The sequence below is a fragment of the Eurosta solidaginis genome, chromosome 3 (assembly GCF_040869045.1).
Source record: "Eurosta solidaginis isolate ZX-2024a chromosome 3, ASM4086904v1, whole genome shotgun sequence".
Lineage (NCBI taxonomy): Eukaryota > Metazoa > Arthropoda > Insecta > Diptera > Tephritidae > Eurosta > Eurosta solidaginis.
In genome coordinates, this window is record NC_090321.1 from 284,972,345 (window position 1) to 284,999,904 (window position 27,560).

At 38.2% G+C, this 27,560-nt stretch overlaps 2 protein-coding genes across 4 annotated transcripts; both read right to left on the reverse strand.

The window, feature by feature from the left end:
- Positions 1–486: 486 nt before the first annotated feature.
- Positions 487–7,856, reverse strand: Cyp6u1 (Cytochrome P450 6u1). Of its 2 annotated transcripts, none has more exons than XM_067776872.1 (3): positions 7,752–7,856; positions 3,311–4,683; positions 487–1,478 (listed from the first exon to the last, which is right to left on the reverse strand). In XM_067776872.1, the coding sequence occupies exons 2-3, from the start codon at positions 4,380–4,382 to the stop codon at positions 1,063–1,065; spliced, it is 1,488 nt and encodes a 495-aa protein (XP_067632973.1). In that variant the 5' UTR covers positions 4,383–4,683; positions 7,752–7,856; the 3' UTR covers positions 487–1,062. The 2 variants fall into 2 exon arrangements, with proteins under 2 accessions (XP_067632973.1, XP_067632971.1); XM_067776870.1 differs by having other exon boundaries at positions 7,721–7,852.
- Ufsp1 (UFM1 specific peptidase 1) lies at positions 4,790–26,472 on the reverse strand. Of its 2 annotated transcripts, none has more exons than XM_067776873.1 (2): positions 7,004–7,788; positions 4,790–5,144 (listed from the first exon to the last, which is right to left on the reverse strand). In XM_067776873.1, exons 1-2 carry the CDS (start codon positions 7,580–7,582, stop codon positions 5,016–5,018), a joined length of 708 nt encoding a protein of 235 aa, XP_067632974.1. In that variant the 5' UTR covers positions 7,583–7,788; the 3' UTR covers positions 4,790–5,015. The 2 variants fall into 2 exon arrangements, 1 of the variants encoding a protein (XP_067632974.1); XR_010951397.1 differs by lacking the exon at positions 7,004–7,788 and adding an exon at positions 17,695–26,472 and having other exon boundaries at positions 5,009–5,144.
- Between the last annotated feature and the right edge of the window lie 1,088 nt (positions 26,473–27,560).

Sequence of the window (27,560 nt, forward strand, 5' to 3'; positions counted from 1 at the left end):
GGTTTGGGGATCAAAACTAAATGCGCGCAGAACACCATCTTGCATTAGTGTGTGTGTGTACAACAAATCTGGCAACTGATTTTTTGCTTATATCTTTTGACAGAAATAAAAAAAAGGGAGGTCGAGACGCGTCTTTTGATATAACTTTTGATAAAAATTAGGTGGTTCACCGTCTTGTAAACCGTTACCAAAGTATCACTCCAGTTAAGTTTTTAAAGATAGTGTTACGAATATTAGCAACACTAAGGGGTACTGTCATCTCTAAGCCGATGCTAAGCAGTGACTTGTATGCACATAACCAAATTAATCTTTATGCCTACACATATGTATGTACACTTAGCGGAGAAGCAACGCACAAAAACATGCGCATATATCTGAGATACTCCTGAAAGTATGCAATAATTGTGCAAGTATTACTCACACTTGCATGTTGCAAAGAAATTTGGGCTGGCCCATACACTGATTTTCCCAAATAGAAATGAATCGTTTGATAAGGTTTCCCACAATATTTATTTGACTCAAATCACAGGGTTTCTTTAATAGATATCTATAAAGATGCTCCTAGGCAAGGGTGAAATCATTAGGTAATTCATGATTATTCACGAAATTTAATTAAATAGTATATATGTATATGTATTTTTGTTCTCTCCCTCCATATTAACTCTCATTATATTTAAAACAATTAAAAAAATTGCTAATTAAATATAGTTTAAATATAAATTATATAAATATAACAAAATACTAAAACCAATAGATATATATATATATTATAGGTAGGCTGAGTAATAATCTACGCTCAAAATCCGTAGTCAAAATTAGAAACTATTTGTACGCTCATATACATAAGTGATTAAGCAAACTAACGTCTTGCAATCTTAAAAAGGAATTAATTTTATTTATATGTACATATTTAAAAAGTAAATTAAGAACCAATTATGTAGGCATGTGGTGGCTGTAGGGTTACAGTTTAACGGTTTCGGTTACTATTAACAATTGTGTACTAAGAGTGTTTTATTTTGTATTGTTGTTTTAGTTTTGTTCAGTTGCACTTTAGGCAGACTTTCATAAACATTGAACCTCCAGCATTATTTCTCCCTTTGGAGCAAGCACCAAACGCGCATTATCGTACACCAACGGAATGGGAGTTTGACGGCAAGGACTAAAACTGTAGTCGCGCAACAATGTTGCCAGACCAACCAACATTTGCATTTCGGAAAATCGACTCGCTAAACATCCACGAGCTCCCGCTCCAAACGGTAGGAAGGCCATTGGATGTCGTCGTTTTACATTTTCATCGCTAAAGCGCTCAGGGTCATATTTGCTTGGATCAGGATAAATATCTGGATCACGATGTATTGCTGCCACTGGGATGACTAGATGATTGTCTTTGCACAGCATAAAAACCGAATTGGGCACTTCGTAATCCATGTCAGTATTTCTTAACAAGAATGCGTAAGGAGTATGCTTACGTAGAGTTTCTGAAAGAAAATTAAATAATATGAGTCAACAGTTTTAGCAAAAACCTTTATTCAATACTAGCAGACCCGGCAGACGTTGTTCTGCCCTAAATTTGTATATTTGCATACATTTTAATAAGCTTTTTCCGTCTAACTCTGCCTCGCCCCTCTACACTTTTTCCTAATCTTTGTATTCACTCCCCCTCCGTATTTTTCGCTTCATCTATCGCCATCTTCGTCTCATTCTATCTCTTTCTCAGTCTCCTTCTCTCTTCTCTCAAGTTTTTCTCATTCTTCTTCATATCTTATTGCCAGTCCCAGAGGGTGGTATGTATTTTGTTCTAGTCCCATTCCGAGTCTCGGTCCCAGTCCCACTCCGAGTCTCAGTCTCAGTACCAGTCCTAATCCCAGTCCCAGTCCGTCTCTGGTCTACTTCCCGGAAATACTAATATAGGCAAATTTATATGCCAAATTCAGGCAAATCGAATAGGACGTATGTAAATATGTATGTAGGTATTATTAATTCATGTCTTTATTTCAGCTTCGCATGCATATTTATCAGTTTTGCCAGGTTGATGCGACTAAATCGGATATCACAATGAAAATTACTTAAGAGCTCTCAGCAACAGCTTTCATTTGATATCCACAATACACACACATTCTAGGGGTGCCCGGGTCCACGTTTTGGCCTATATCTCGAGACCCTAGTCACCAATAGGTATGAAAACTACCCTGAACTAAAGCACTCATCAACAGCTTTCATTTGATATCCATATTGTATAAACACATTCTAGGGGCGCTCGGGTCCACTTTTTGTCCTATTTCTCGATACCCTAGTCACCAATATGTATCCTGGTCCACTTCCCGGAAGAAAAATTATCCGACATTTTATTCTAGATATAACGCTACCTACATACCAAATTTCAGCCAAATCGAGCCATATATACGACAGTTTAGAATAAATCGGTCCCTGGTCTACTTCCCGAAAAAAAAAAACTTTTCACAAACACTCTCCGGGTTCCTGTTAAGTTATCCTAAAAATTTCATGGCAATCTTTCTATCCGTTCTCGAGTTATGGAGTGACAATCAAAATGTACACTTATTTTTATATATATAGATTCGCAGAAGCTGGAATTCTCTGAATGCATATCTGTAACTACATTAAGGAAAAAAAATATGTTGAGATATTTTGCAAATGCGAAATTTCGGCATTAAAAATTGTATTTTGAAAATATTACACCTTTTAAAATTGAGAGAAATAAACTATCTAAGAGCTAATGGCTCCTTCTCCCCCATCGACGGTGGCGCCACATTAGTCCGACGATAAAAGAGGTTGTTGTTCTTGTTGTAGTGTTAACAGTGCTTCGCCCCATTCAATAGGCACGACCACTCACAAATTGTCATCAAAGTCCTCTAACGGGGCTCCAAGGAAACTGGTAGATTTAGAGGCATAGGTTCCACATTACAAGTAAAAAGAAGGTTGGTGTCATGTGGGGACACATCGCATGCAGGGCATACATTTCGTATGTCGGGACGACAAAAGAGGTGGGAGGGACGCAACAAATTAAATGGGGTTACACGATGAAAGAGGTTTGTTTACGTTAGCGGTGTTGTTTACTTTCCGGGATTTGCTGACTCAACGCCACTACAAATTGACATATTTTGTTCATACTTGAAAGTTCTTTTTGCGTTTAGGTACTTCTTCACGTTTCTGACTTTTGCAGTGACCCGACCTAATTAATTAGTACATAGTAGAACCAATTCCCGCCTTTTTCTCAATCACTCAATACAGTTGGAAAAGGTGTAGTAAATTAATAAAAAAAAAGTCTAAAAAATCAGCTTTTATGTCTTACCATATAAACACTTTTTCAGTAGAGTCATTTCCTTTAAATTCTTCGCATCCAAAACCCTCTCCGCATGTTCCCACACTTTACATATTTCTTCGTGTACACTTCGTTGTAAATCCGGTTGTAGCGCTAATTCATACAAGCAGAATGCCATCGCTGAGTTGCATGTTTCCAGTCCCATTAAGATGAATGAAAACGACTGAGCAGCTATTTCTTCGTCAGTTAAGCGCTTTTGTGGATCACGATGCCGTTTTAGCTCAGCGAACATTTGAAAGAAATTATTGCGCTGATGTAGGCGGCTCCATTCCTGCTCAAAGAGCTTTTGACGCACAATTTTGAGAAAATAATCTGTAGCAGCTTGTTCATAGGTTTTATAGCGAAATAAACGTGCTATATTCGGGAAGTACATTAGAAAATACAAGCGAAACATATTGAAATCTTTCAGGTAACTACGAGCCATATGACGAAACTCGGTTTCACTGTTAAGCAGCGTTTCACCACTTATACCAAATGCTAATGTCGATATTACATCAATGTTGTAACAGTCGACTAAATTAGTTATGGGAACTGCATTGCTTGTTGGTAATTGTTTCAATGAACGTAGCATAGTAGCTGCCAATTTCTCTAAAGTTGGTAACATTTGAATAACATGCTCTTCTGCGTATGACCTACATATAGCCGCATGGAGGCGTTGCCAATCTGCGCCATCTTGTTGCAATAAATTGGCGGAGAGTGGATCATGTGGTGCATTTCCAAACACACCGCGTTCCTTAAAGTATTCAGCATCCTTTACCAGCATATGCCGTACCAGCTCCAAATCTAATACTAAAAGCATGGGTTTCAGATATGCATAACAACCTATAAAGGGCGCTTGACCTTTGTACTTTTCGTAAAGTTGCTCCAACACGGTGCTAATGTGTCGTTTGCCACCAACACCCCCCAAGTTTCCCAATAAAAATTTTGGTTTATCATGCAATATACCACGACGCTTCCAAAACGACAGACTAGTTTTAACGATAAAGTAGAAAATTGAGGCAGCACTTAGTGCGGTGTATAGTAAGCGTTGAAGGAATTCCATTTTGGATATATCCGTATATATAAACCACCTGCTGGGTTTGGTGTATGTTACCGATTTTAATATTTAAATAATCAAGCTTGAACTTTTAATACATTTGTTACATGACGTATGTCTTTTTTTTTAATTTGTATATGTCGTTCCGAACATTGTGGGGCCAACACCCACGCATATGCGATTAGCAAACGCAAAGGGCTGTGGAGCTGCGTATACTTATTGCGGACATATTTAAAGGGTGATGACGCGTATCAGGGCTTATCGCATATGAGCAAGCACAAAATTTGCAGGTAGATATGCATGTGAACTAAAATAAAAAATAGATTAGAAGTATGTAAAAAATATATATAAAATCTATACAGTAAATTACTCATTATGTTGATAGCTCCTTCGAAATGCAAAACGCCACAAAATAAGTATGCGGAATAAGTGATACAATTTATTTTCCTTTTTTTTTTTGTTATAATTTTACAATTTTTAATTTGAAAAGGTTTAAACAATAATAAACATTTTTTTTTTATTCAACAGCCTAAAACGGTATTACAGATTTGAACATTTAATAGATTTATGACCAAAATATATTTATATTTATACATGTAAGTATGTATATTGACCTGGAATTTTCGCTTTGCCGTCATTTCATTTGAGTTGCGGTAAACATAAATTATAGAAGGAACTATCAACAAATTCCGAAGTGTGTTGCCATCGTATGTAGCCGCGTTCAACTAGTTCTTCCGCAGAATTCAGTTTACCGACAAAGTGTGGATCCTGCAAGAAATGAATTAAATTTTTTCTCAAATCAAGAATTAGTACAATAAACAAAGGAGTTGCTATTTTTGATAGTGGCATAAGTCCAGAGCAGTAAACATTTTTCTGATGCTAATTTTAGTACATACAGTTATCCCACTTAAAAAGTTGACTAGTGCCGTTATCAAAAATAAATAATTTTTTAAAAACGATTTGAACAAAATATAAAAACTTGAAAATTTTTGATATTTTCAGAATTTTTTTCTTAATTTAAAAGCAGTCAGTAAAAATATAGAGCGAAGTGAGCAGTCCACGCAAGAGGGGACACCTTCTGATAGCAATTCTTTTCGGACGCTTGCGGATATGTGCCCTTTGGGTAAGAACTGAACATCAGCTTGTTGATGAGCTAATGTGAGGGCGACAACCTAGCTAGAGCACTCTCACATAATCGATTTAAGGGCTAAAATAAGTGTGTGTCTTGGATCAAGCTGCTCGATATACAAACTCAAAAACATTCCCTGCGAAACGGATTGAACGTTGAGCTTGAAACCGGCCATATAAAATCACATTCCACTGAAAACAACAAAGAAGCCCCGTACCGTGATGACCCTTGCAACAGGGTTAAAAGCCTACGATTTAAAAAAAAAATACTCTGTACCCATGTCGAGGGGAAAACACCAAAGCCGCAACCAAATGAGAGGGTTGTGTCCGAACGCAACGAGAGAAGTGCGTGAACGATACCGATCGAAGAAAAGGGAAGGGAGATGTCATTTCAGAAAAAAAGAGCAGATGAAGAATTCCGTGAGTGGGAGGGAAGAACTTGGGCTACTAGCCATCAATAATACATGTCGCAAATTTTACCAAAAAAATTTGTCGACTATATGTAAGAGTGAAAACGGTGGTTTGGTGACCACTGTTCACAAACAACTTAGAATATGGATGAAGAGTTTATCTTCCCTCTTGAACGGAAACACGGATAAAGCATATAGGGGTCATACATTTCATCATTTAACGTCCAAGGCCATAAATCCTTTTCATAACTTTTCTCTCGATTACTGGATCCACGCTCTACACCATCCATGATTCCAACTGTAGAAGTTACAGCGCCAAAGAAGGATATTACTTCGAAGAATCGTTTGATTGGGCATGGCTCTGAGAGGATATTGTTGTTGTGGTTGTTGTAGCAGTGGCTGTTGGTTGTTGGACGGAGATGTTGGTGTTGTTCAACGTCGTTTGGCAAAGCTTTATAAGTTACTCCCTGCAGGTTTTGGGGGTGTTTTAGATGTTGATGGTTGTTTGCCGGATGTAAATCAACCAGCTCCGGAACGATAAAATATGACCACATTGAACCTTCTTTGCCATCCTTCCTCACTCCACAAGTTCCACGTGGAACTTGCGCTGGCAAGTTAATTATCAATATAGCAATATAATAACCGTAAGATAAATTGATTATCAAGTATTCAAGGTCAAAGTTCGTATTCTATGAAACTTGTCTTATAATTATTGTTGACTACTTATATGTAGCCGATGTGCTAGCGATATTACTATATTTATTGAAAAATTAAATATTTATGACGACAGCAACTTCTTCGCGGACTAATAAAGTCATTGTTATAAAACAAAATGCCAAGTAACAATTGTGTTAAGGCAAAGCAGGAACAGTGTTTGCTAACAAGAATGTAATAAATAAAATTTTTTTTTTACAACCTGTCCGATGCAACCATCCCTTACTCGAGACACACTGACAAGAGTATGACCGTCCTAAAAAGATTCTTTTCCGGCAGACGCAGCAAAACCATTTCTCAGTACCGGGGTCAGGACACGGACCCGGAATGGGTTCGATACCTTCCCGGAGCAATTATATTTTAGGGTATACTCACAATGACTAGAAGATAAACTTGATTGCCGCAAATGTGTATGCCAGCAACGCCTTTAGATCCTGCATCCTTATCACCACCCATCATAACAAGCCCACCATAATCTTCGAAATACTTTTTCAACACACTAGCATATCTTTTTAAATCTTCATGATATGCAATATGAATAATTTTACATACAACATCATATAGCATATCGAGAACATAAAATACTTCAATGGCACCAATCCATTCGTGTGAGCCAACAAATTCACTGGTTTTATCACCAACTTCAACCAATGTTTGTTGTATTTCCTTTATAGATGGTATTGTGGATTCACATTCAATTGAATTGCGCTTGCAAGCAATCCAAGAACACACCGATTGCAGAGTGCGATAGGCACAGCCCCAGCCATTGTCCTTGAAATCATCACAGCTATAGTGAAAATATGTAAAATCTCCTTCCGTATACAAGGTAATACTAACAGTCTCTGGAGACGTAGACGTTGGTGGCGGCAAGCATTTATGTACATTGCGAAGTAAGGGATATGGATAGCATTTGCGTGTCAATTGATTTATTTGTGGTGAGTGGCCCACATCCATTTTAATAACTTTTATCGTTTAATTATCCAATCATAAAACGCCAATTTTTCTTTTCACAATTTTTAATTCCGCGAACGCTATCTGCACGAAGAAATGTTTCTAGTTAACGCGGCTACATAGTAAGTTTGCTTTATTTACTTCGATTAATAACCAAACATTTTGTATTTACTCGTTAAATTGCAAACGTACGCGTCACTTTTCCAACTGGCAAGAAAATAAATAAAATATCGTTCTTTTTTTGACGCAACTTCGCATTCATTGTTTACTATTTAGTTTGGCAGCTTAATTCGAGGTTATGTTGCGAATAGAGTGGAAGGCACTCGCAAGCCGTGAAAATAGGCACTCGAATGGAGTGGAATAAAGAACAGTAGGAAGACCAGAGTTGCATTAGATCAATCATTGCATCAATATTAAAGATAAATTTAGAAAAAATGATTAAATACTTGAGTATAAACAAACATTTTCTTTCAATTACTGCAGTTAAGGTCTCCTAGATGCTATATATTCCAAAATTATAACATTTTATGTCTGTTTAAAAATTTAACTTCAATTTCCCTAATATTCCCGTAATATGGCCATTAGTGATGTTTGTGTGTGTGTGCAAATTTTAAGCGATCAGCTGTTAGTTGCTGTACTTGGTAAAGTTTACAATGTTCGCATTTGCTTTATTTTTTCCTTTTTTTTTTGATAAATGTCAAACAAACCAAATGCATGAAGACAACATCGAGATTATGATTGCCACCTCTCGTGTTGTAGGAATTGGAAATTTATTTTGTCTGAGACTACTTAAAGCTGTAAACACAATGCCGAACGAAAAAGGTCTTCGCTGTACCGGTCGCTGACATTTCTAAAATTACGCGCAGATATTTCACCTGCTCAAAACACAATACGAAATTTGCTAACGCTTTTTATTCAGAGTGGCTATATACAGAAATAAACATGAAAACAATTAAAACTTTTTAATTCTTTGCTTTAGTACTTGACTGCTAAAACACGCCCAAAATGTTGACGAGCTGCAGCGAAAAACATATTCGGTTCCCAGGAATCTTAAAGCTCCGTCACATAATCAGTTTATCATATAGATGCAATATGAGTAGATTGCACGTATTTTTATAGAGAACGGCAGATCGAGCGACACTAGCGCCATCTGACATGAAAACGTAGCCATCGTCCAACTTTTGTTGCAAGCAAAGCTTAAGAAGAAGAATTTGACATTTCCATTATATATACAATGCTCAAGAGCGTTCGTACGTCTGTATGACAATGACCGTTCATTCCACTGTAGCCGGTTTTACATAACAAAAGGAATCGGACTACTGGATCAGCTAGCTCGTATTTAACTCGTGACCCTTTATAGTCCGAGAAACTTGGATGAACAAAATACAGGCCTTTTTAATTTTCTCATCATACAGTCCCGGATTTATATTGGTTTGGCATCATGAACTCCGTGAAAATCAATTGACATGACCGTGGGAATATATTTCCTGCGAGGAACCTTTCACTGAAAGCAATAGGAACCACCTCGGCGATGGTGCAACTACCTACAAAGCTGCAAGTTAGAAAGAGGGGAACACTGGTGTGATATGCCACACCACAGAAAGTACGAATGAAGTGGATGTAGTAATGGAACTATGGTTTTCTCGAACATTTCGACAGTCTTAGTGCTGTGACTCCGACTCGAGAGCATGAATGGTGTGTCGCAGCAGTCGCCGACTGATGCGCTATTTGATAAAAGAAAGAAATAAAGGGGGAGGGAGGAAGACCTTGTAAGCCGCTTCCATTCTTCAATTCATCGGGGTTGTATAATGGGGTTAAGTTGACAGGATGTAACAGTATTGCGCCCTTGGGGTTTCGTGATTTTTATTTGAATGGATCACGAAACCAAAAATAAAATGTATTTTTTATTTGATAATGTTTTCAAATCAAAGATATGTTTCATCTTTTATTTGATTCGACAGCCAAATAAAAAATACTTATTTGTTATTTGATCCTTCAGCCAAATACTTTTTATTTTTTATTTGATTCGGCATCCAAATCAGAGATAGTTCTTGTTATTTTGGGTGCCTTTCATGGAGATGTTCGTCTTACACATCGGCTTAGACTGTTGGTGTTGTAGGTGCTTACAACCTACCTCTATACCATGACACCTGGTGACGTTTCGGATGCGAATTCGAGCTGCGACCTTTTCCTCCATTCTGTAACCTGATCTCCCTTCTACTCCCAGCTCGCATCGGTACCCCTTTCCCCTTTCATTAAGGGCCAAGTTTCTCATGCCACATTGCATTTGAAAATTTATTTAAGGAAACATTATATAAAAAAAAAAATGAAAAACGTTAGTTTTTGATCACATATTACGTTAAAAAAAACTCAGATAATTAGATTATAAAGGTAAATACATGGTACCATGGGTAAATATAGGAAAAACTTAAACTTTTTTACGATCGATATTTTTACAGTGTGAATATACTTATTGTAGCGCTATAATTTTGCTAAATTTGCTATAACTTTGCAATTTTTGAACCGACTTGCTGATTTTTTGAAGAAATATGATCTAAAATTGATTAGGCTTTAATATAACAGAAAAGTTTAGACAAAATGCTTAATCTTTATTGAGGCATTTTGCAACATTCCACTTTATTAATCTCGTTTAAGCTCTATTTCTCGAATAAATGCACGAATATCTACTAAGATATTTGTCTGATGGAAAAACAATATAAGGCAGGGTTTGAGGGCGTGAAACCCGTTTTCGTAGTTATATATAAAAACGGGATTTTTTGCGTAAACGAAGATTGTGTTTTTTTGTTTTTTGAATTTTTCTTTTGGAGCATAATTGGCACGTAAGCGCCTACGACTACTTTTGGGGATCAGCTACGACGAGGCCAAAGATCTCCGCAAGGAACATTTGCTAAAGTGGCTCTAATCAGAAACCGAAATACATATATCCGCTCACCGCTCATAAAGATATCTCAAAATTGAGGGATTAGTTTGGGTTTGAACAGACAGTCGGGCATGGCTGAATCAATTCAGACCATCACTCTGATAATTTCAGAATTTTAATCGGTGCGTCTATCTCTTCTCCTTTAAGTACTTACAATTTTGAGATTCGGACCAAACTTAATGTACCACTCCATTTGCATGAAAGTTGTAGAACGTATCTTCGATTTGGTTGAAGAATCAAATTACAAACAAAAAGTATCTTTGACTTATCTGAAAAACCAAATCACAGATAAAAATAATTTTTTGTTTGTATGCCGAATCAAATAAAAGATAAAAAAGTATCTTTGACTTGAAGTTGGATATTAAATCAAAAAGAATTTAGAATCACGCAACCCTAGGAGAAAGCACTGTAGAGGAGTTTGAGGAATCCTATCATACAGGCATGCTTAACCAACGAACCGATATCATTTCGTTACGATAATAAACTCAACAAATTCATTTCGTTTCGTCTATTAACGTTAAGAACGTCAAATTAACGAAATGATTTTGTTTCGTTTTCTGCAATATCAAAACGATTATGATTATTAATTTCAAACTATGCTAGCAAAGCTGATTGATGGCGAAGTCATTAAAGGTGAAAGCATTAGCCAAGCTGATTGCAACTTTTCTCATGAATTTTGACAGTACGAACATTTCTCAGAGTACTTTTGACATTACCACCAACGAATTACACAAACAAATTACATGGAGTTTGTGTGTGTATGTTTGCTCGCTGTTAGCACCTTACGGCTTCACCATAGCATTGCCAGCACAATTCAAACATAAAGTATCACGTTTTTGTTAACGTTTTTAACGTTAACGAAAGCTTTTCGTTTCGGTTAAAAACGAGATACAATTTATCTTGATAATTTCTTTATCGATAATATTTGTTACGGTCTGCTGTTATGGTCTACGGTTACGGTCCACTTGGGAGTGTGTTCGCGCAGACACACCTAGTGACTGGGGATGAGGCGAAAGTGGCGATAAAAAGTATCGAAAAAGACAAGAAAAAAACAGACCGGCCATCACTAGTGGAAAAAAACCATGAGTTTCCGGAGCATAGTGTACAAGTACAAGTGTGTTGACTTCTTTCTGACAGGCACTCGCTTAAGTGAGCATAACGGGGAAATCTGGGTTGCCATTGTTGTTTCGGTTGAAAACGGTCAATTAGGGTTCTGTGCTGAGACGTAAAAGATTGAAACAGGGCTTATGTAGTCACAAAAGTGTTGCTCCTGTTCCACAGCGTTTTAATTTTATATCATGGCGAAAAGTGTTCAGTTCAGAGTAATTGATTTTTATTAGAAGTTTAATTTATTACGGAGGGTTACTCCTTTAAGTGCAAAAAGCAGAGAAAACGTAGAGTTTTTCAAATTATTGCGAAAAACTTTTTAATTTAAATTTCTGTACCCAAATTCACTATATTTGTGTAACACAAGAACCTGGAGGTCAATTCCTTAACTATGAAAAACTGAAAAATGTACACTTATTGAAAACTCATTTGCACACACAATTTACACTTTGAATTTAGTTGTGTTTTTATGCACAAAATTTTGAAACTAAAAAAAAATTTTCATTTGTCAGTAAAAATAAAGAAAAAACGGCCTATTGTCAAAAAACCCTATCAAAATACAAACTCGCTTGTTTGTTTTTAATGAACTACTTTGTGTTTTTCTTGTATTTCGTTAGTTTTTTTAAATATATTTCACACACTTACACCGGTACTGAAACCTTATTGGCTCCCTCGACAGAAAATATAAGAGAAAATACAAGAAAAATACATAGAAAATTAAGTAGTGTCATATAGGAGTTTGATTTGTTTGCACTTACAGCACCATTTTATTTGCAGGAGACTTTCACAGCTATAAAAATTAAGGCGGATTTACACAGACGCTTCGGTTGTGTTGCATTCATTAATTCATCTGTCGGGCGAAGTATCGAAAAATTTACATAAATGCTTTGGTTGCGTGCTTACGCTTTGACAACGCCATACAAAAAACAATGAAACGCTGTACGCTATCTCTGCTTTAAAACGACCAAAGCGTGTATATAATTTTGCCCTTACATGCCAACCTAATAAAACCGCACTGCGTTTTTTTAGCGCACGCACACAACCGGCGTTATTTGCCCTAACCCAAATAAGCATGCGTTTCGACAATGTAAAGCAAAGCCGGCCAAAAGTTGCACATTGTGCAATTTGAGTTCGTATTTTCACACCGACACTAACGATGTGTGATCACGATCGTTTGCTTTCGCTTGTCACTCACTAAAATCAACAGTGAATGCAAAAGAAAAAGTCCTTTCGAGCACATAATAAAAACAATATGCTGCAATGTTAAAGTGAATTTTAATACGTTTTAGTTAGTATTATTAAGTTCCTTTGAACATACATATTTTTTAAAACTTAATAATGTGAAAATATTTTTACTTTTACATTGTTTCATAGTTCTTTGTATTTTGCCATCGCTTGCCATTCGCTGCATAAAGCTGGAGACATTGGTGCTTTATCGGTAACCGTATCGGTAACCTTATAAAGCTGGAGACATTGGTGCTTTATCGGTAACCGTATCGGTAACCTTTTAACAGCTGATTCGACCAACCTTATGAGAATCAATGCAATCGATTATTGGTTCCGCTAAGGTCGTAACCGTATAAGCCTTCCGCGATTTACAACCAGATTGACTGAATCCTTGTATGTGTGCGTGTCGGGTATTTGACGCTTGCCCCGCGACTATCAAATAAAAAGCCTTCAATCAACATTTACATTGAGAAACCGTAGCGTTCGGACGTGAATATGTCGTCATCGGATGATGACTTTTTTTACTTGCAACTACAGCAGTTTTATTAAATAATAAAAAAATTAATAAAAATTTTATTAAATAATAATAAAAGCTTAACATTCCATAAAGCTGGTAAATATTGATAATTTTCAATAAATTTTAATATGAATTGCTTTTCTTCCGCGCACTTGTTCATTTTGAATGTCGACACAAACTAAATACAACACTGCGTTTTGTCAATCACACCCCGCGACTATCAAATAAGCTAGCGTCAAATGAAAAAATCAAAAATTTTTGATTTTCATCAACGTGTAGCCGACAACAAATACGTGTGTCACGAAGCCACCCGACTGCACTAACACACACAAAATTCAGTCAATCTGGTTGTAAATCGCGGAAGGCTTTATCGTAGCCAACCAATTGGTTTTTGGTTTACCGTCGTAACGATAAACAGCTGATTACGTTAGGGATACGGATACAGCGATACGACATACGGCACCAATAACTCCGGCTTAACGCTTGAGCAAGCAAGACGGCTGCGCATGGTAAACAAAACCAGAATGAATGCAAAGGAAAACGACCATCCTACTTTTTGCGCATTAAATAACAACAATATGCTGCACTATTTGCTGTGTCAGCGAATTTTCACATCAAATAAACTTTTTTCCTTGAAAAGGCATTTTAATAACTGCCACAAAGACATAGCTTCCCTTTTACAAGCAGAAAAGCTCAATTTATTTGATAAAGCCAAAAGGAATATCGGAAATCGGATAGCGAATCAGATACAGCAGATAGAAACTATGAAATAAAGAAGGCTTCTTTTGTCGTCGCTTTATTTTTAGCAAAGCAATGGCGCCCTTATGAATTTTGCATTGAAGAAACAACATACCTTCTTTTATAAAAAAGTTGTATCTGGTTAGCTCGACCTCCGCGTTCTTAGTTATACGAATATAAGTAAATAATATAGTCAGGATTAGCTTGAAATCAAATAACCAAAGTCCTTTTTAATTTCAAACTTCACAGTCCATACTTTCTTTTAGCACACTGTGGGGAGTTATCACTCAATTTTTACACACACCTATTCAATTGTTTTAGTATTTGTGTGGCCGGCTCTGATGTAAAGCATGTGTGCAAAAGTCAAACCTAAATGTCACGCAGAATAAAAATTGGAAATCGAGTTAGGTTTTCACGCAGCAAATTCAATTTGGGTTGCTCTCATACAAGTTTTATGTGCATGAGAAATTTTTGACAGAAAATAACTTGCGTGTGTTTATATTAGGTTAGCATGTTATGCATTTGTGTAAACAGCCTTAGACGATTCCGGTCTTGTCTTTTCGCGTGAGTGGTCGTTCGGGTCATCCTCTACTCAACGTCAATTTTCGGGCTTTTTGCATTGAGTGAAAAATTAAGTAGGCCACAAGGTTGGCTTCTGTGCTTCCCTCGGGCGTTTTGGCGGAGTTAGGAGATGCAGTGCCTCCCTGACCTGGAGTTAGGGCGATTTTATGCACTCCTAATAGGAATCAGTAGCATTGGAAAAATGGCGTGGTGCCAGTTAAAAACCTAACCTCAATAATTACATACATATATAAACTAACGGAAAACCTGGCGTGATGCCATAAAAATCAAACGGTCTTTACCCATAACGGGATACTGGAATAACATGGCAACAAGCCATATATTGAATTAAATTATGCATACATAAACTAACGGAAAACCTGGCGTGACGCCATAAAAATCAAATGTGTTTTATATACGAACGGGGCTTTTACCCGAATCAGTGACATTGGAAAAATGGCGTGGTGCCAAGAAAAAACCTAACCTTAATTATGACATTTATGAACTATCAAGTAATATTTATAAAAGACAACGAAAACGAGAATCATTAACTTGCTACAACACTGTGGATGCAGTCAGCACACGACAGTGTATCCAGCTGTCATTCGTCGCCAACATTTTGTAAATGACAGCATCTAAACACACAAGAATAACCTGGCGTTTGGAGTATCATTTCTACTCTGTCATAATAAGCTGTTCTGACAGCTTTAGAGCTTAAAAAAAAAAAACAGCCTTAGAAGTGAAATTTTTCCATGTTACACGTGTGGCGCTTTATATTTTGACTCTAATTTAAATAAATTTTGCTTTCCGTGTGTTTCCGCATTATTGCAGGCTACAAATCTTCTAGTATTCTTATTTTCGCGAAAATATATGCAACTATTTCATCTGTAAATACTACAAACTTTTATTAAACTATCAAATGCAACTCAGCTTGAAGTACTCTTACGTACCAAAAATGCAACTCTAGACCTGAGATTTGCATCAGGTGAGCGAGGCTGTTTGTAGTTTTGACGTTTGTCGCTTAGTTGACACACTTGTCTAGGTACACACTATGTTCCAAAAAAGAAAAAGAGAAAAACGGATCGTATAACATCCGTGAACACAACTTCACCAGCAAGGCGCCAACTGCCTTATCAGCACTATTGCTGCCTCAACTGCACACCCCCACGTATATTTAGCTGATCGCCAAACACCCTAGCCGGCTGTGCAAGTATTCAAGCGGCATTGGGGAAGAACCAAAAGACTGCAAAGAGGAATTGCAGGCCGGTGCCTTAGCCCAACTGCTAGAGGAACAATCAGGTGGTAATAAACTATACAAAACGTCAAGTGATGCAGTAAGTCGGCGTTTCACAGTCACTCCTAGCGAGGAAGGTTATAGTGATTCCGACTCGGACGGCACTGCGCTAAATGGTTACGAGAACCATTGCAATCCGAAGATAAACCCCTTTCTCTACGTGTACGAAGTACCTTACCACCTCCGGAGAAGCGTCCGACACTAATTCCGCCTCCAGGGCCAGCAGCACGCTGAAGCGTAATACAACGAACGGCAGAATTAGCACCCAGTCATCCAGATAGTAAAGGTTTACACGGAATTTCATTGCCACCAGGTTAGCTCGATCACCTCGGACCAGAGTGAAACAACCACCAACGCCGGCCACCGCAACCTGAACCACATACTGGGTGAGTCCGTTCCTTTATATTTTGCCTTCGCGCGAGTGAATTTATAATTAGCTCTACAAGTTTTTTTAACAAAACAAAAGAAGGTTCGCCACCGGCACCAGGTCGATGAGGAATAACCAAAGCATTCGCACCACCCTATATGAAATGGTCGTATAGCTAAAGCAGCCAAAACTACATATGTACAAAATTTTGATAATTCACTTGTAAATGTTTTGATTTTGTATCCGACATATTTTACCGCGTTAAAAGGTTAGTTAAATTGTTTTGAACAGTGGATTAGATTTTAATGTGTAAAGGCTTGTATAATGTAGGATGTCGTACATACACCTGCGAGCAATAAAATTGCAGCAAAAATGATACGCAATTTTTATCATTTCCAAAGCAAAATTGTTGTATGGAACAAAATTATATATATAACCTGGAACTCGTCTTAAATTAGACTACATCGCTCTCCAAAACGGTTTCGTAATTGGTTGACAGTCGTTGTTGTTTAAATCAGTAAATCCGGTTTTACAATTGAGGGAAATGGAAATAGAAGATTAATTGCTGCAACTTGCAAACCAATTTGCTACTTTTTTTACTCGCAGATGTACCTATCATAACTATATACTACTATGCTTTTGTACTAGTATAAGCCAATTTAAAAGAGACCATTGGAATTATCTGCCAGAAAATAGACTATCCTGTCAAGGCGACAAACTTCGCTAAATCGTAATATATTTTCAATGTATAAATCCAACAAAATTATATAGTAATGCGATCAGCTGTTAAACGTATGCTATTATGGTTTATTTGTATGTACGTACGTGCAACCCTCTGCAAGCACCAATTATGCCAATGTTGAAACATTTTCCCTGCAACTTCTTTTTTTTTGATTCTGGACAATCATAAAGTATTTTATAATTAACACGAACACATACCTAAATGTTATACACGTATTTATTAACTTTTACGGCCTACAATTGAAATAACATAGCATTCAGTAAGACTCATTTAAGATAGGATACATATACACGCATAGGCCATTCAATGCCATTTGGAAAATTTGATCATAAATTTTGTAAGTTACAGAAAAACTAAATCGCAATATTGTTTCGGTTTCGCTTGTGAATTAGTGACTTATTTGTTATACTAATGCAACCATCCCTACTTAGCACTAGATCAAAACTTATCCAATATTGTATTTAGCATTTGTCTAGTATATCATTTGATTTCATGACATCTTATATGTACAATAATTTTCTAGTTTTTAGTACACATGCATATATGCATACATTTAAATTGTATAAATACCCTAACTGCTCGCGCAATCATTCTTGAATTTAATACGAAAATGAATATTACCTTGATTCAAGCACGTTTCACCCAAACGAATAAAGAAAGATATATATATAAGTAAAGGACTGAGGGTCCTTGAACAATAAAAAAATTAAAGGGCCAACTTGCCCTGAAAAGAAACACAGAAAAGTTAGATTTACAGTAATTTATTGAAATAGAACAAGCGGGTTAGTAGTCCACGATGCAACTGCCACTTTGATGCGCGCTGCTTCCTTATATAGAATTGTTGCTCTGCTGCCTTGGGGTGCGCAGTATTTGGTACGCTGGCTTAGGCCCTAGCTTCTCACGGTTGACATGCACTGAGGGCATGTGCAAGTATTTCACAATCGTGTGAAACATTATTTGCTGACGCTACTGTCTGGCCCTGTTGGTATGATTCTTGTTGATGTGCAAGTATTTCACAATCGTGTGAAACATAATTTGCTGACGCTACTGTCTGGCCCTGTTGCAATGGTTCTTATTGCGTAAACATTAGTACGTGGTACTAATCATGAACTTGGTTTCCCACAGGTGTATATGGTGAAATATCATTGGCCTTGAATTAGGGTGTTGGGTTGCAAAATGGTATGACTGCAATTATGCTGATACAGCGGAACGCGTACAGGTAGAGTGTGGGAATGGAATGTGTTGGGTGCCGCAGCGTGTTAACTCCTCCCCCTTTAAATATCTGCGTCCCGCAGATTAGATGGCGAAGGGGGTTTCTCGATCCTTGGACTAAGTCGGTTCTCGATTTTTATTTCGGGTAAGTGGATCCTTGCTGTGAGTTTCCTCCAGATAAACCAAATTAGTGCCATAAGTAGTAGTAGTCCTGATCCCTCGGATAGCATGAACCAATTCGTCTCAGACTTAAGGAGTTTCAATATTTTCAAGTTGTCTATTGCCATTCCATGCACCAGATCGAGGTTTAAAGCCATGGTGTGGTTCGTGACACTAGTTAGGATTGGTGGGAGCACCTGAACTCCTGAGGTTGTAATGCTTGAATATGTCTGGTTGTTGATCACTACCGTCTCATTGTCTACCTGTAGAATATAGGATCCGTTAAGATTAGCAGTGGTTTTACCTGAACTTATGGTGCCAACGAAATTGTCCAGGAAAATTGTATCCTCTTTGATTATTTCGATGGTGGATGCGTTGCTTGTTAGGTAAGGGCAACTTGTTTCTCCGCCCTTGAGGAGGCGCGCCAAACAACCGGCCTCCGGTAATAATTCCAAGGATTTCCTTTCGCATACCATTGCAGAGGATAGGTGCAAGCAATCTCCCTTTATGCCATACGTCTCGCGTTTGCTTGTAAGAATAGTTTTGTAGGCCAATTCTATCCGGTGGCCCCTCCGAATATTAGCTCGTGTGATAAGATGGTTGAATCTTTCTTCTGTGACTTTAGGCAGAGATAAAACATACAGCAATAGCGTGTTGTTAGTGTAGATCGAGGGTTTACTATACTCGATGGCTTCGATGGCATTACTGTAGGGGAGGATGTCGATCTCGCCAACAAGCTGGTTAACTTCTTCCTTGCTTAAAAGATTACTGTTGACGATGCCAGCCTTGGCCATTTGGCAGGCGCGTATCAGCTCGTTTATATCTTCCTTTAGGATGGTTATTTTACTTTGGACATCTTGTTCGAGCCTTTCCCTGGTTCTCCGCTCAACGACGTCATTTGTTATCGTCACAATGGTGTTTAGCTTCTGCAATAATTCGTCAGTTTTTTTGAAGATTGCATTATTTACCTTGTATTGTCTGTTATTATTTTGATTAAGGGAGTTCTCGTTGCTGAGGACCTTATCCCAGTCGGTGGCATCTGGTGATCCAGCTACCCATTTCCAGGCAGACCCTATCCAATTAATGGATCGCTTCGATCTCGCAAGGTTGTGCCCTCTTAGCTCGTTTAAGTGCATGTTAATTCTATTTAGTTGGAACAGTAGTACCTCCGTTGTTGTTGTTGTTTCATTGAGGTTGATTAATAAACGCTCCAGTTGAGCCGTTGCCAAGTCATAGCGCTCCAGATCTATTATGTGAATGAGCTTAAAGTGTCCATCGATGATCCAACCGTACCCATCTCGTATAGAAGCCAATGGTGAGTCTATTTTAAATATCTCATAAGAGTGCGCGGTTGCGCAGAGGCAGATGCTATGAATTATAGTAATGTTAGTAAAAATTGTATCATCTTAGTGTCTATTTTGCTAAGCTAGTCTATGAAATTTCAAACAGTCGTTCATTCATACAATAAATTTTTTAAGAATATTCTAGGAACTTATCCTAATTCGAGTTGCATAGTGGAAGGTGAATTAGTAAAAGTTGGTGAAGTCTGTTATGTTAAGAAGGTTTTTCTATTTCCATTAGTTGGGAACCCAGTAGTGAAGAAGTTGGTTATATTAGTTGCAAGTTTCTAATTCGACCAGTGTTATTGGTTATGGAAAAATTTAGAATTGTTAATTTGTTAGTAAATTTCATGCAAAAGAATTTTTTCCTTTTTCTTTTTTCTTTTTTTTTTTTTTTGAGAGAGAATCTCCATTCCCCTTCTTTTTTTTATTATATTTTTTCTTTTTTTTTTTTTATTTTATTTTATTTTTTATTTGTTATTATTATTTTGGCGTTTCTTTTTACGCATGTTTGCCGCCTTTTTCGCAGCTATTACTTGCATTTATTTTGCAATTTGTATCTTGTGACGCATATTTTTTCATTTGCATTGGAGTACAGGTGTTAACTTGACTATGGAAGGTCCGCGTTGATCCCTTTTATTCGTAAGCGTTTATAATTGCAAACGACCTACTCATGGCACGGATGACTTCACGCAAGTAAGCAGAAGATCATTTTGGGGGAATTGAACCCCTCCGAATCAGTTATCCCACACCAGTGAGAAAAAGGGAATTGAACCACTATAACTTCAACGGCTACAGGCGCATTAACGCTCGCATCCGGACCTCCGGATTCTAATGATCTTAAGCTTCTCATTAACCTCTTGACCAATGTTATCTTATACGTTCTTTACATCCACTTTGTGGAATTTTTTTCCACTTTCCGTGGTAATGGTAACATTTCTGTTTTCGGCAACGGCTTCTTTTTTATAGAGTGCCTTTTGTTTCCCTTTTATTTGTTTGTTGGCGATGAATAATTCATCACCACTATTAAAGTTCCGCGGGGGCGAGCGGGTTATATTTTTCCTTGCATTTCTACTCTCTTGTTCGTGGAATAAGAGAGCCTTGATATTTGCGTGCGTTTGGTCCCTAAAGTCTCTTAGGCCTTGATAGTTTATTCTAGCCGTTCTGTTAAAGAATACATCCACCGGTTTTCTTTTTGTTATAGAGTGGATAGTATTGTTGTATCTATCTACAACAATCGCCACCCTCTCTTTGGGAGTCATTCTGGGAAGATCCTTACACAAACATCGATAAATTTCTATCAGGGTTGAATGTAGCCTTTCCACCTGGCCATTGGTCTCGCTTCGTTGTGTAGGCGTCTGGTAGATTTCGATCCCGAGAGACCTAATGTAATTGAGAACGAGTGGTGTTAGGAATCCCCTCTCGTTGTCCATGACCAAGGTTTTTGGCACGGAAAAATAATGTAAAACATCGGTAAGTTTCTTTCGGATATAAATGGACGACTTATTCTTGATAGGGAATAGTTTGGCAAATTTCGAAAATTTGTCTATACAACTAAGGAACTTTTGTTTTTCGATTTCAAAAATATCCATGTGGATGATCTCACATGGGTGGCTGGGAATTGGTGTCGGTTGGAGATGAGGCTTAGCCGGGTGCCTGTCATATTTATTAAGCTTACAGACTTCGCACTGCTTAACGTAATCCCTAATTTGTTTTGACATACCTGGGAAGTAATATTTTTCTAAAACCTGTTCCCGATTTTCTTTCGGGTTCCTGTGTGCTCTGCGATGCTCTTCCTGGATTATATTAAAAATTCTGTCAGGGATAGTTACATCTTCCACTAGGCGCTGAGTTATCCTGATTTTGTACCTGTGGAAATTATCCGTATACACGTTTTGCAACAGTTGGATGAATTCCTCAGGGATTTTTATGCCATTAATGACATTAGGATTAAGGCATTCCTTAAGAATTGGAATGAGGTTCGATCTATCGATGTTTGGTAAAGAAATAAAATATCTGCGGTAACCGTGATGCGGTTGCTCATGGCATCGAGATTCTTGACCTACCCTAAATATTAACTGATTCCTAAAGACGTGTATGGGTACCTCTACATGCGGTACCAGATCGGAATTATCTTGTTCAGCGGAGTGCATCGTTGCTTCCGATGCAGCATCTTCATCATTGTTTCCAATTTCGCTTCCTGACGGTTGAGCCACCACAGAATCCGTTAAAGCGTTAACTTCGGTCTTCAGACGTGAAAGAGCATCGGCAACCACATTAGCCTTCCCTGGCTTATAAATTATTTCGCAATTATACTCCTCGATTCGTGCCTTCCACCTTTTTAATTTCGCATTATAATTACGGCAGCTTAACGAGAAGGTTAATGGTTGATGATCGGTATATATCCTTATCTTTTTGGCACCGTACAAATACGATCGCAAATTGTCTAATGCCCATACAATAGCCAACATCTCCTTTTCGTTGGTGGCGTAGTTTTCTTCAGTCTGGTTTAGGGAACGAGAAATATATGCAATTGGTTTATCCGTACCTATATCCCCCTGTGATAGAACTGCCCCAATTGCGTAGTTCGATGCGTCAGTTGTTAGGTTAAAAGGCTTGCCGAAATCAGGAAATGACAGAACATCGGCGGAGGTCAGCACACGCTTCAGGTCAGTAAAAGCTTGCAAAGCAGCGCTGTCAAGTTGTATTGCTACCTTCCTCGATGCACTGGCCTTTATTTGTGCATTTTGCCCACGCGTTAGGTTTGTTAATGGCTTAGCTATTTTGGCATAGTCCCGAATGAACTTCCGATAGTAGGAGGTCATTCCCAAAAAACTTTTTAGATCCTTCAAATTGCATGGTGGCAAAATTGAGTTCATGGCCTCCACCTTTTTTGGATCGGGACGAACTCCTTCGGGAGTGATGATGTACCCTAAAAATTCAACCTCAGTCTGCAGGAAATGTGTTTTTTCTAAATTCACTTTAAGATTGGATCGTAGCAATTGGGAAAATACCATTTCGACATTCTTCAAATGATCATCAACATCTTTACCAAACACAATAATATCGTCTATGTAAACATAGCAGATTTTCCCGATATATTGTTTCAATACGTCGTCGATCATGCGTTGAAAAATGGCCGGTGCGTTTTTAAGGCCGAAAGGTAATCTCAAAAACTCATACTTTCCGTTCATCGTTGAGAAAGCAGTTTTTGGTATGTCGGATTCCTTCATTGGGATTTGATGGAACCCAGAAGTCAAATCAATAGTTGTGAAGTAGCGAGAGTTGCCAAGACTACACAAGGTGGCGTTTATATCCGGAATAGGGTAGGTGTCAGGGATCGTTACAGCGTTAAGCCTTTTGTAATCTATCACCATTCGGTACTGTTTCTTCCCATCGGGCTTAGGTTTCTTAGGAACCACCCAAATAGGAGAGTTATATGGGCTCTTGGATGGTCGGATAACACCTTCTTCTAACAACTCGTACACTTGTCGGTCGACCTCTTCCCTCATACAAGAAGGATAGGGATAGCTTTTGCTATAAATGGGTTCGGGGGTTGTTGTCTTAATTTCGGCTCGTACGCAAGTGTCTACCAATTCCGTCCCGTTAAGGGGTAAGAAAAGATCGCTAAATTTATCAATAAGGTTACACAATTTTCCTTCTGTCTCAGGAGGGAGATCTTTAGACAACGTATAATGCACTTGCGTAGATGTGCGAGCTTTCAATGGAATTTTGTATTTGTTTACTTTCAGGATGTTCGATTTCCTATCAACTATAGCGCCTATGTCCCTAAGTGTGTCGTCTCCTATGATCCCGTCAAATGACGTCAATCCTGGGAGCACAAAGAATGTTGTCTCAGAGTAATTACTTATGTCTTTAAATAGTTTTAAATTAATTTTTTCTTTTATAAGAATATTCCCGCCAGCTGATTTTACGGAGAAAGGGTTTTCGACCGGATTACCTTGCTTCACGACCGCTCGGCTGATGAAATTTTTATTGGCACCTGTGTCGATGAGAAAATCTAGGATGCGGCCGTCAGGGAGTACGTACTCTATGTAAGGTACGCTAGATGGCCGTCGGATAAAAAATTCTCCTCCTGTGCATCTTTTGCCTTCTGTAGGTAGTTATTCTCTTCGTCTATGGTGCTTTCGGTTTCTATGTTGAACAGCCTTTGCTGTTTCCGCGGAAGATTGTCTGACTTTGCACCTCGTTTAAAAGGATTCGGTCTGTTCATATAATTTACCTTACGGGACTGGGTAGATTCGTCTACGTCCATTTTCTCGATGGGTGGCTGAGAGGTTGTTGGAGGATCTCGTTTTGGTACGGTGTATCCACCTCGTTTTTCAAAGGGATATCGACGCTCCTGGGGACGGTACGTCGTCCTAGGTGGTAGCGGAGGTGCCTTGTTGCACTCTAGGCCATGCATGCGTTCTGGCATGGTGTTCATTGGTGCGATAATGCGATTATTGAATCGCGTAGTATGCACCGTGTAATTTCTTAAGTTTGTATTTTGTAATTCGAGGCACCTTGAATATGCCTCGGGTAGAGTCTTTGGACGCTGAACCAGGAGCATCTTTGAGAGATCGCCATTCAATCCGCGGATGAACACATCCAGTGCGCGGTTCCTGTACGTGTCTATAAGTACCCGCACTGTCTCCGGAGAATATTTCTCAGTTTTAAGTTTATTAATTATTAGAGCAAATTGGTGATTCACGGCTCCGAAGAAGTCATCAAGCCGTGAATCCTTTTGAGAGAGTTGGTGGAGTTGGTACTCCAAGGTGCAGATGTCACGTTTGTCCGCATAATGGAGTGATAGACATTCTTTCATGGCGGCCCAGTCAGTGTCAAAAATACTATAGGAAACGAGGGCAGTATCGGCGGGCCCTCGTATCTTTTGGCGAACGTGTTGTAAAATTGCCCGATAGATGGGCTTATTCTTCACTGGCTCGAAGTCTTTAAGGATGCTTTCGACAGCGTGCACCCACGACACAAACATAGTTGGATTACCATTAAAAATTTGTAACTCTTTTACGGAGTCCGGAAGCCTCGAGATATCCTTTAATTCCGCCTCAGTTGCTGGAGCTCGGGGTTGAACAGGAGCTTCTACCGTTTCTCGCACCGGGGTAGCAGCTTCTATCGAAGCGATTCTGCTTTGGAGTGTGTCCAAGCACGATACACGCCTCTCCAAACCATTTATTTGGTCCATAAGTGCATTCACGGCACCTGTCAAATTTGTAACTGTAACCTGGAGTGAATCCATCCTGGAAGACGAAAGAGAAGAAATATGGAAACAACAAGAAGTATTACTCACGTAACCAGGATTAGCATTTAATTGTTCACTCTAATTTATAGCCTTTATTTAGCTAATATTTTTCTTTCACTTATTGGCTTTTAATTCCTTTTTTTTTAAATATAGCTTTAATTTAGCTAATTTTTTTTTTCACTTATTGGCTTTTAATTCTTCTTTTTTTTTTTTTTTTTTTTTTTTTTTATATAGCTTTAATTTAGCTAATTTTTCACTTCACTCCAATTCACTTCACTACTGGTCCCTGCTCGGGCGCCAGTAAAGGACTGAGGGTCCTTGAACAATAAAAAAATTAAAGGGCCAACTTGCCCTGAAAAGAAACACAGAAAAGTTAGATTTACAGTAATTTATTGAAATAGAACAAGCGGGTTAGTAGTCCACGATGCAACTGCCACTTTGATGCGCGCTGCTTCCTTATATAGAATTGTTGCTCTGCTGCCTTGGGGTGCGCAGTATTTGGTACGCTGGCTTAGGCCCTAGCTTCTCACGGTTGACATGCACTGAGGGCATGTGCAAGTATTTCACAATCGTGTGAAACATTATTTGCTGACGCTACTGTCTGGCCCTGTTGGTATGATTCTTGTTGATGTGCAAGTATTTCACAATCGTGTGAAACATAATTTGCTGACGCTACTGTCTGGCCCTGTTGCAATGGTTCTTATTGCGTAAACATTAGTACGTGGTACTAATCATGAACTTGGTTTCCCACAGGTGTATATGGTGAAATATCATTGGCCTTGAATTAGGGTGTTGGGTTGCAAAATGGTATGACTGCAATTATGCTGATACAGCGGAACGCGTACAGGTAGAGTGTGGGAATGGAATGTGTTGGGTGCCGCAGCGTGTTAACTTATATATATTTTTTTTTTTTGGTATGGTTAGGCACTCCTACCAGTGAATATGCATTTCTTTTTTCTGCATATATTTTGATTCCTTCACTTCTAATATACCTACCTACAGACATGTATGTACCGTAGTTCATGAACTGGATATTATTTTTGTTGGGTACCTTGTTGGCAGAGATAAGGAAATCAATTCATATGTAAAGAAATGCACGGATGTGCAGATTCAAAAATCTTACTAATCCCTACCTACCTAATAAGTTAAATAGGCTGCTCTATGTACCTAAACACATCAATAGTAAGTTAACTTAACCAAAACTTGCTATTAGACAGATAACAGAATTTATGTACGCAAAACAGAATAGCATTTAAAGAGGGTATTTAGAAACAAAGATACCAAACACATTATTATAATAAAGCTATTATACCAATAGGTGCCAACCTATATACGTTTATGAATTTATAAAATAGTTATGTAAGCCAACCAAAATTCTAACTTAGACTTCACGAAAGTAAATAAAAAAACAGATTGTATTGCCTTATGAGCTGGAAGCTTGTGAAGATTAAAACACGTAGAGAAACTTAAATTATATTTCAGTTTTTTTTATGATGAATTATAAATAAAGTTGTAATTATAATGGGAGTGCTGGCATTCGAATTGACTTAGAAGGCATGTAGGCATACAGGTAAGGGGCCACTGAAAATCAGGTGCGTCAGTGGCCATGGTTATTGAGGGTGGGAATATGCACCGGGTGTCGCAACAACACCCGCGGCGCCCCCAAGTTATATTCGGCCCTTTTATTTGTATTTTTATTTTTCAGCAGTTTTTTTTGATTTTAGAGTTAGTAACCGGTAATGTCCGGTTCGGTAATTTTCGTTGCGTTTAGTTTTTTTTTTTGAATTTCTTTTTGAATTTAAATTTTGGAATGTTAACGGTCTGTCCGTGGCATCCGGTTCGACCGGATGTCGTTTTATTTTGAATTATAAGCGTTTTGAAATAGTTCTGCGCTTTTGACAGCTGCTAGTTTGATAGGCATGATATGACTTTTTTTCTGTTTATGGCGCAAGAACAGTAAGGTTGGCAAGGACCCGCCCCAGCCGACAATGACTAGCCACTGTGCACCAACACATCATGCCGACCGCCTTACTGCTTCCACCGTAGATGCGATACCATAACATATTTCGAAGTGTTTCAACGGAAACGGTGGAAATGTTTTGATAAACGATTAGCTTAACATTAAGGTGCATCCCTGCTATCATATGTGGTAAAGTTCTGCGCTTGCCAGTTTAGTGAGCGAACTATTTGGTAGCACTATTGGCTCACTTAGTCTGCACATAGATTCTTACGGACCGGCTAGTTCAAAACAATGCGAACCTATGTATGTATGTGTACAGGGAAATGTTCCGAACTTGAAATTGAATTGTAATTTTCTGAATATGAACAATTTTCAGAATTTGAGCTGAAAACGGTGTAGAGTTAAGGCCCATCTACTTTAAGGACAATTTTTCGACGTTCATAATTTTGGTTGAAGGTCAAAATAACTTAATTGGCGCTTAAAGCTGCAGACATTGGTGCTTTATCGGTAACCTTATAACAGCTGATTCGACCAACCTTATGACGGCCCATAC

Excerpts from the sequence above, each read along its gene's own strand:
- Cyp6u1 (XM_067776872.1), bottom strand. The coding sequence starts at position 4,382 with ATGGAATTCCTTCAACGCTTACTATACACCGCACTAAGTGCTGCCTCA. Across the intron at positions 1,479-3,310 it reads ACTGAAAAAGTGTTTATATG|AAACTCTACGTAAGCATACT; the intron begins GTAAGACATAAA and ends ATTTTCTTTCAG.
- Ufsp1 (XM_067776873.1), bottom strand. The coding sequence starts at position 7,582 with ATGGATGTGGGCCACTCACCACAAATAAATCAATTGACACGCAAATGC. Across the intron at positions 5,145-7,003 it reads AAGTTTATCTTCTAGTCATT|GATCCACACTTTGTCGGTAA; the intron begins GTGAGTATACCC and ends CATTTCTTGCAG.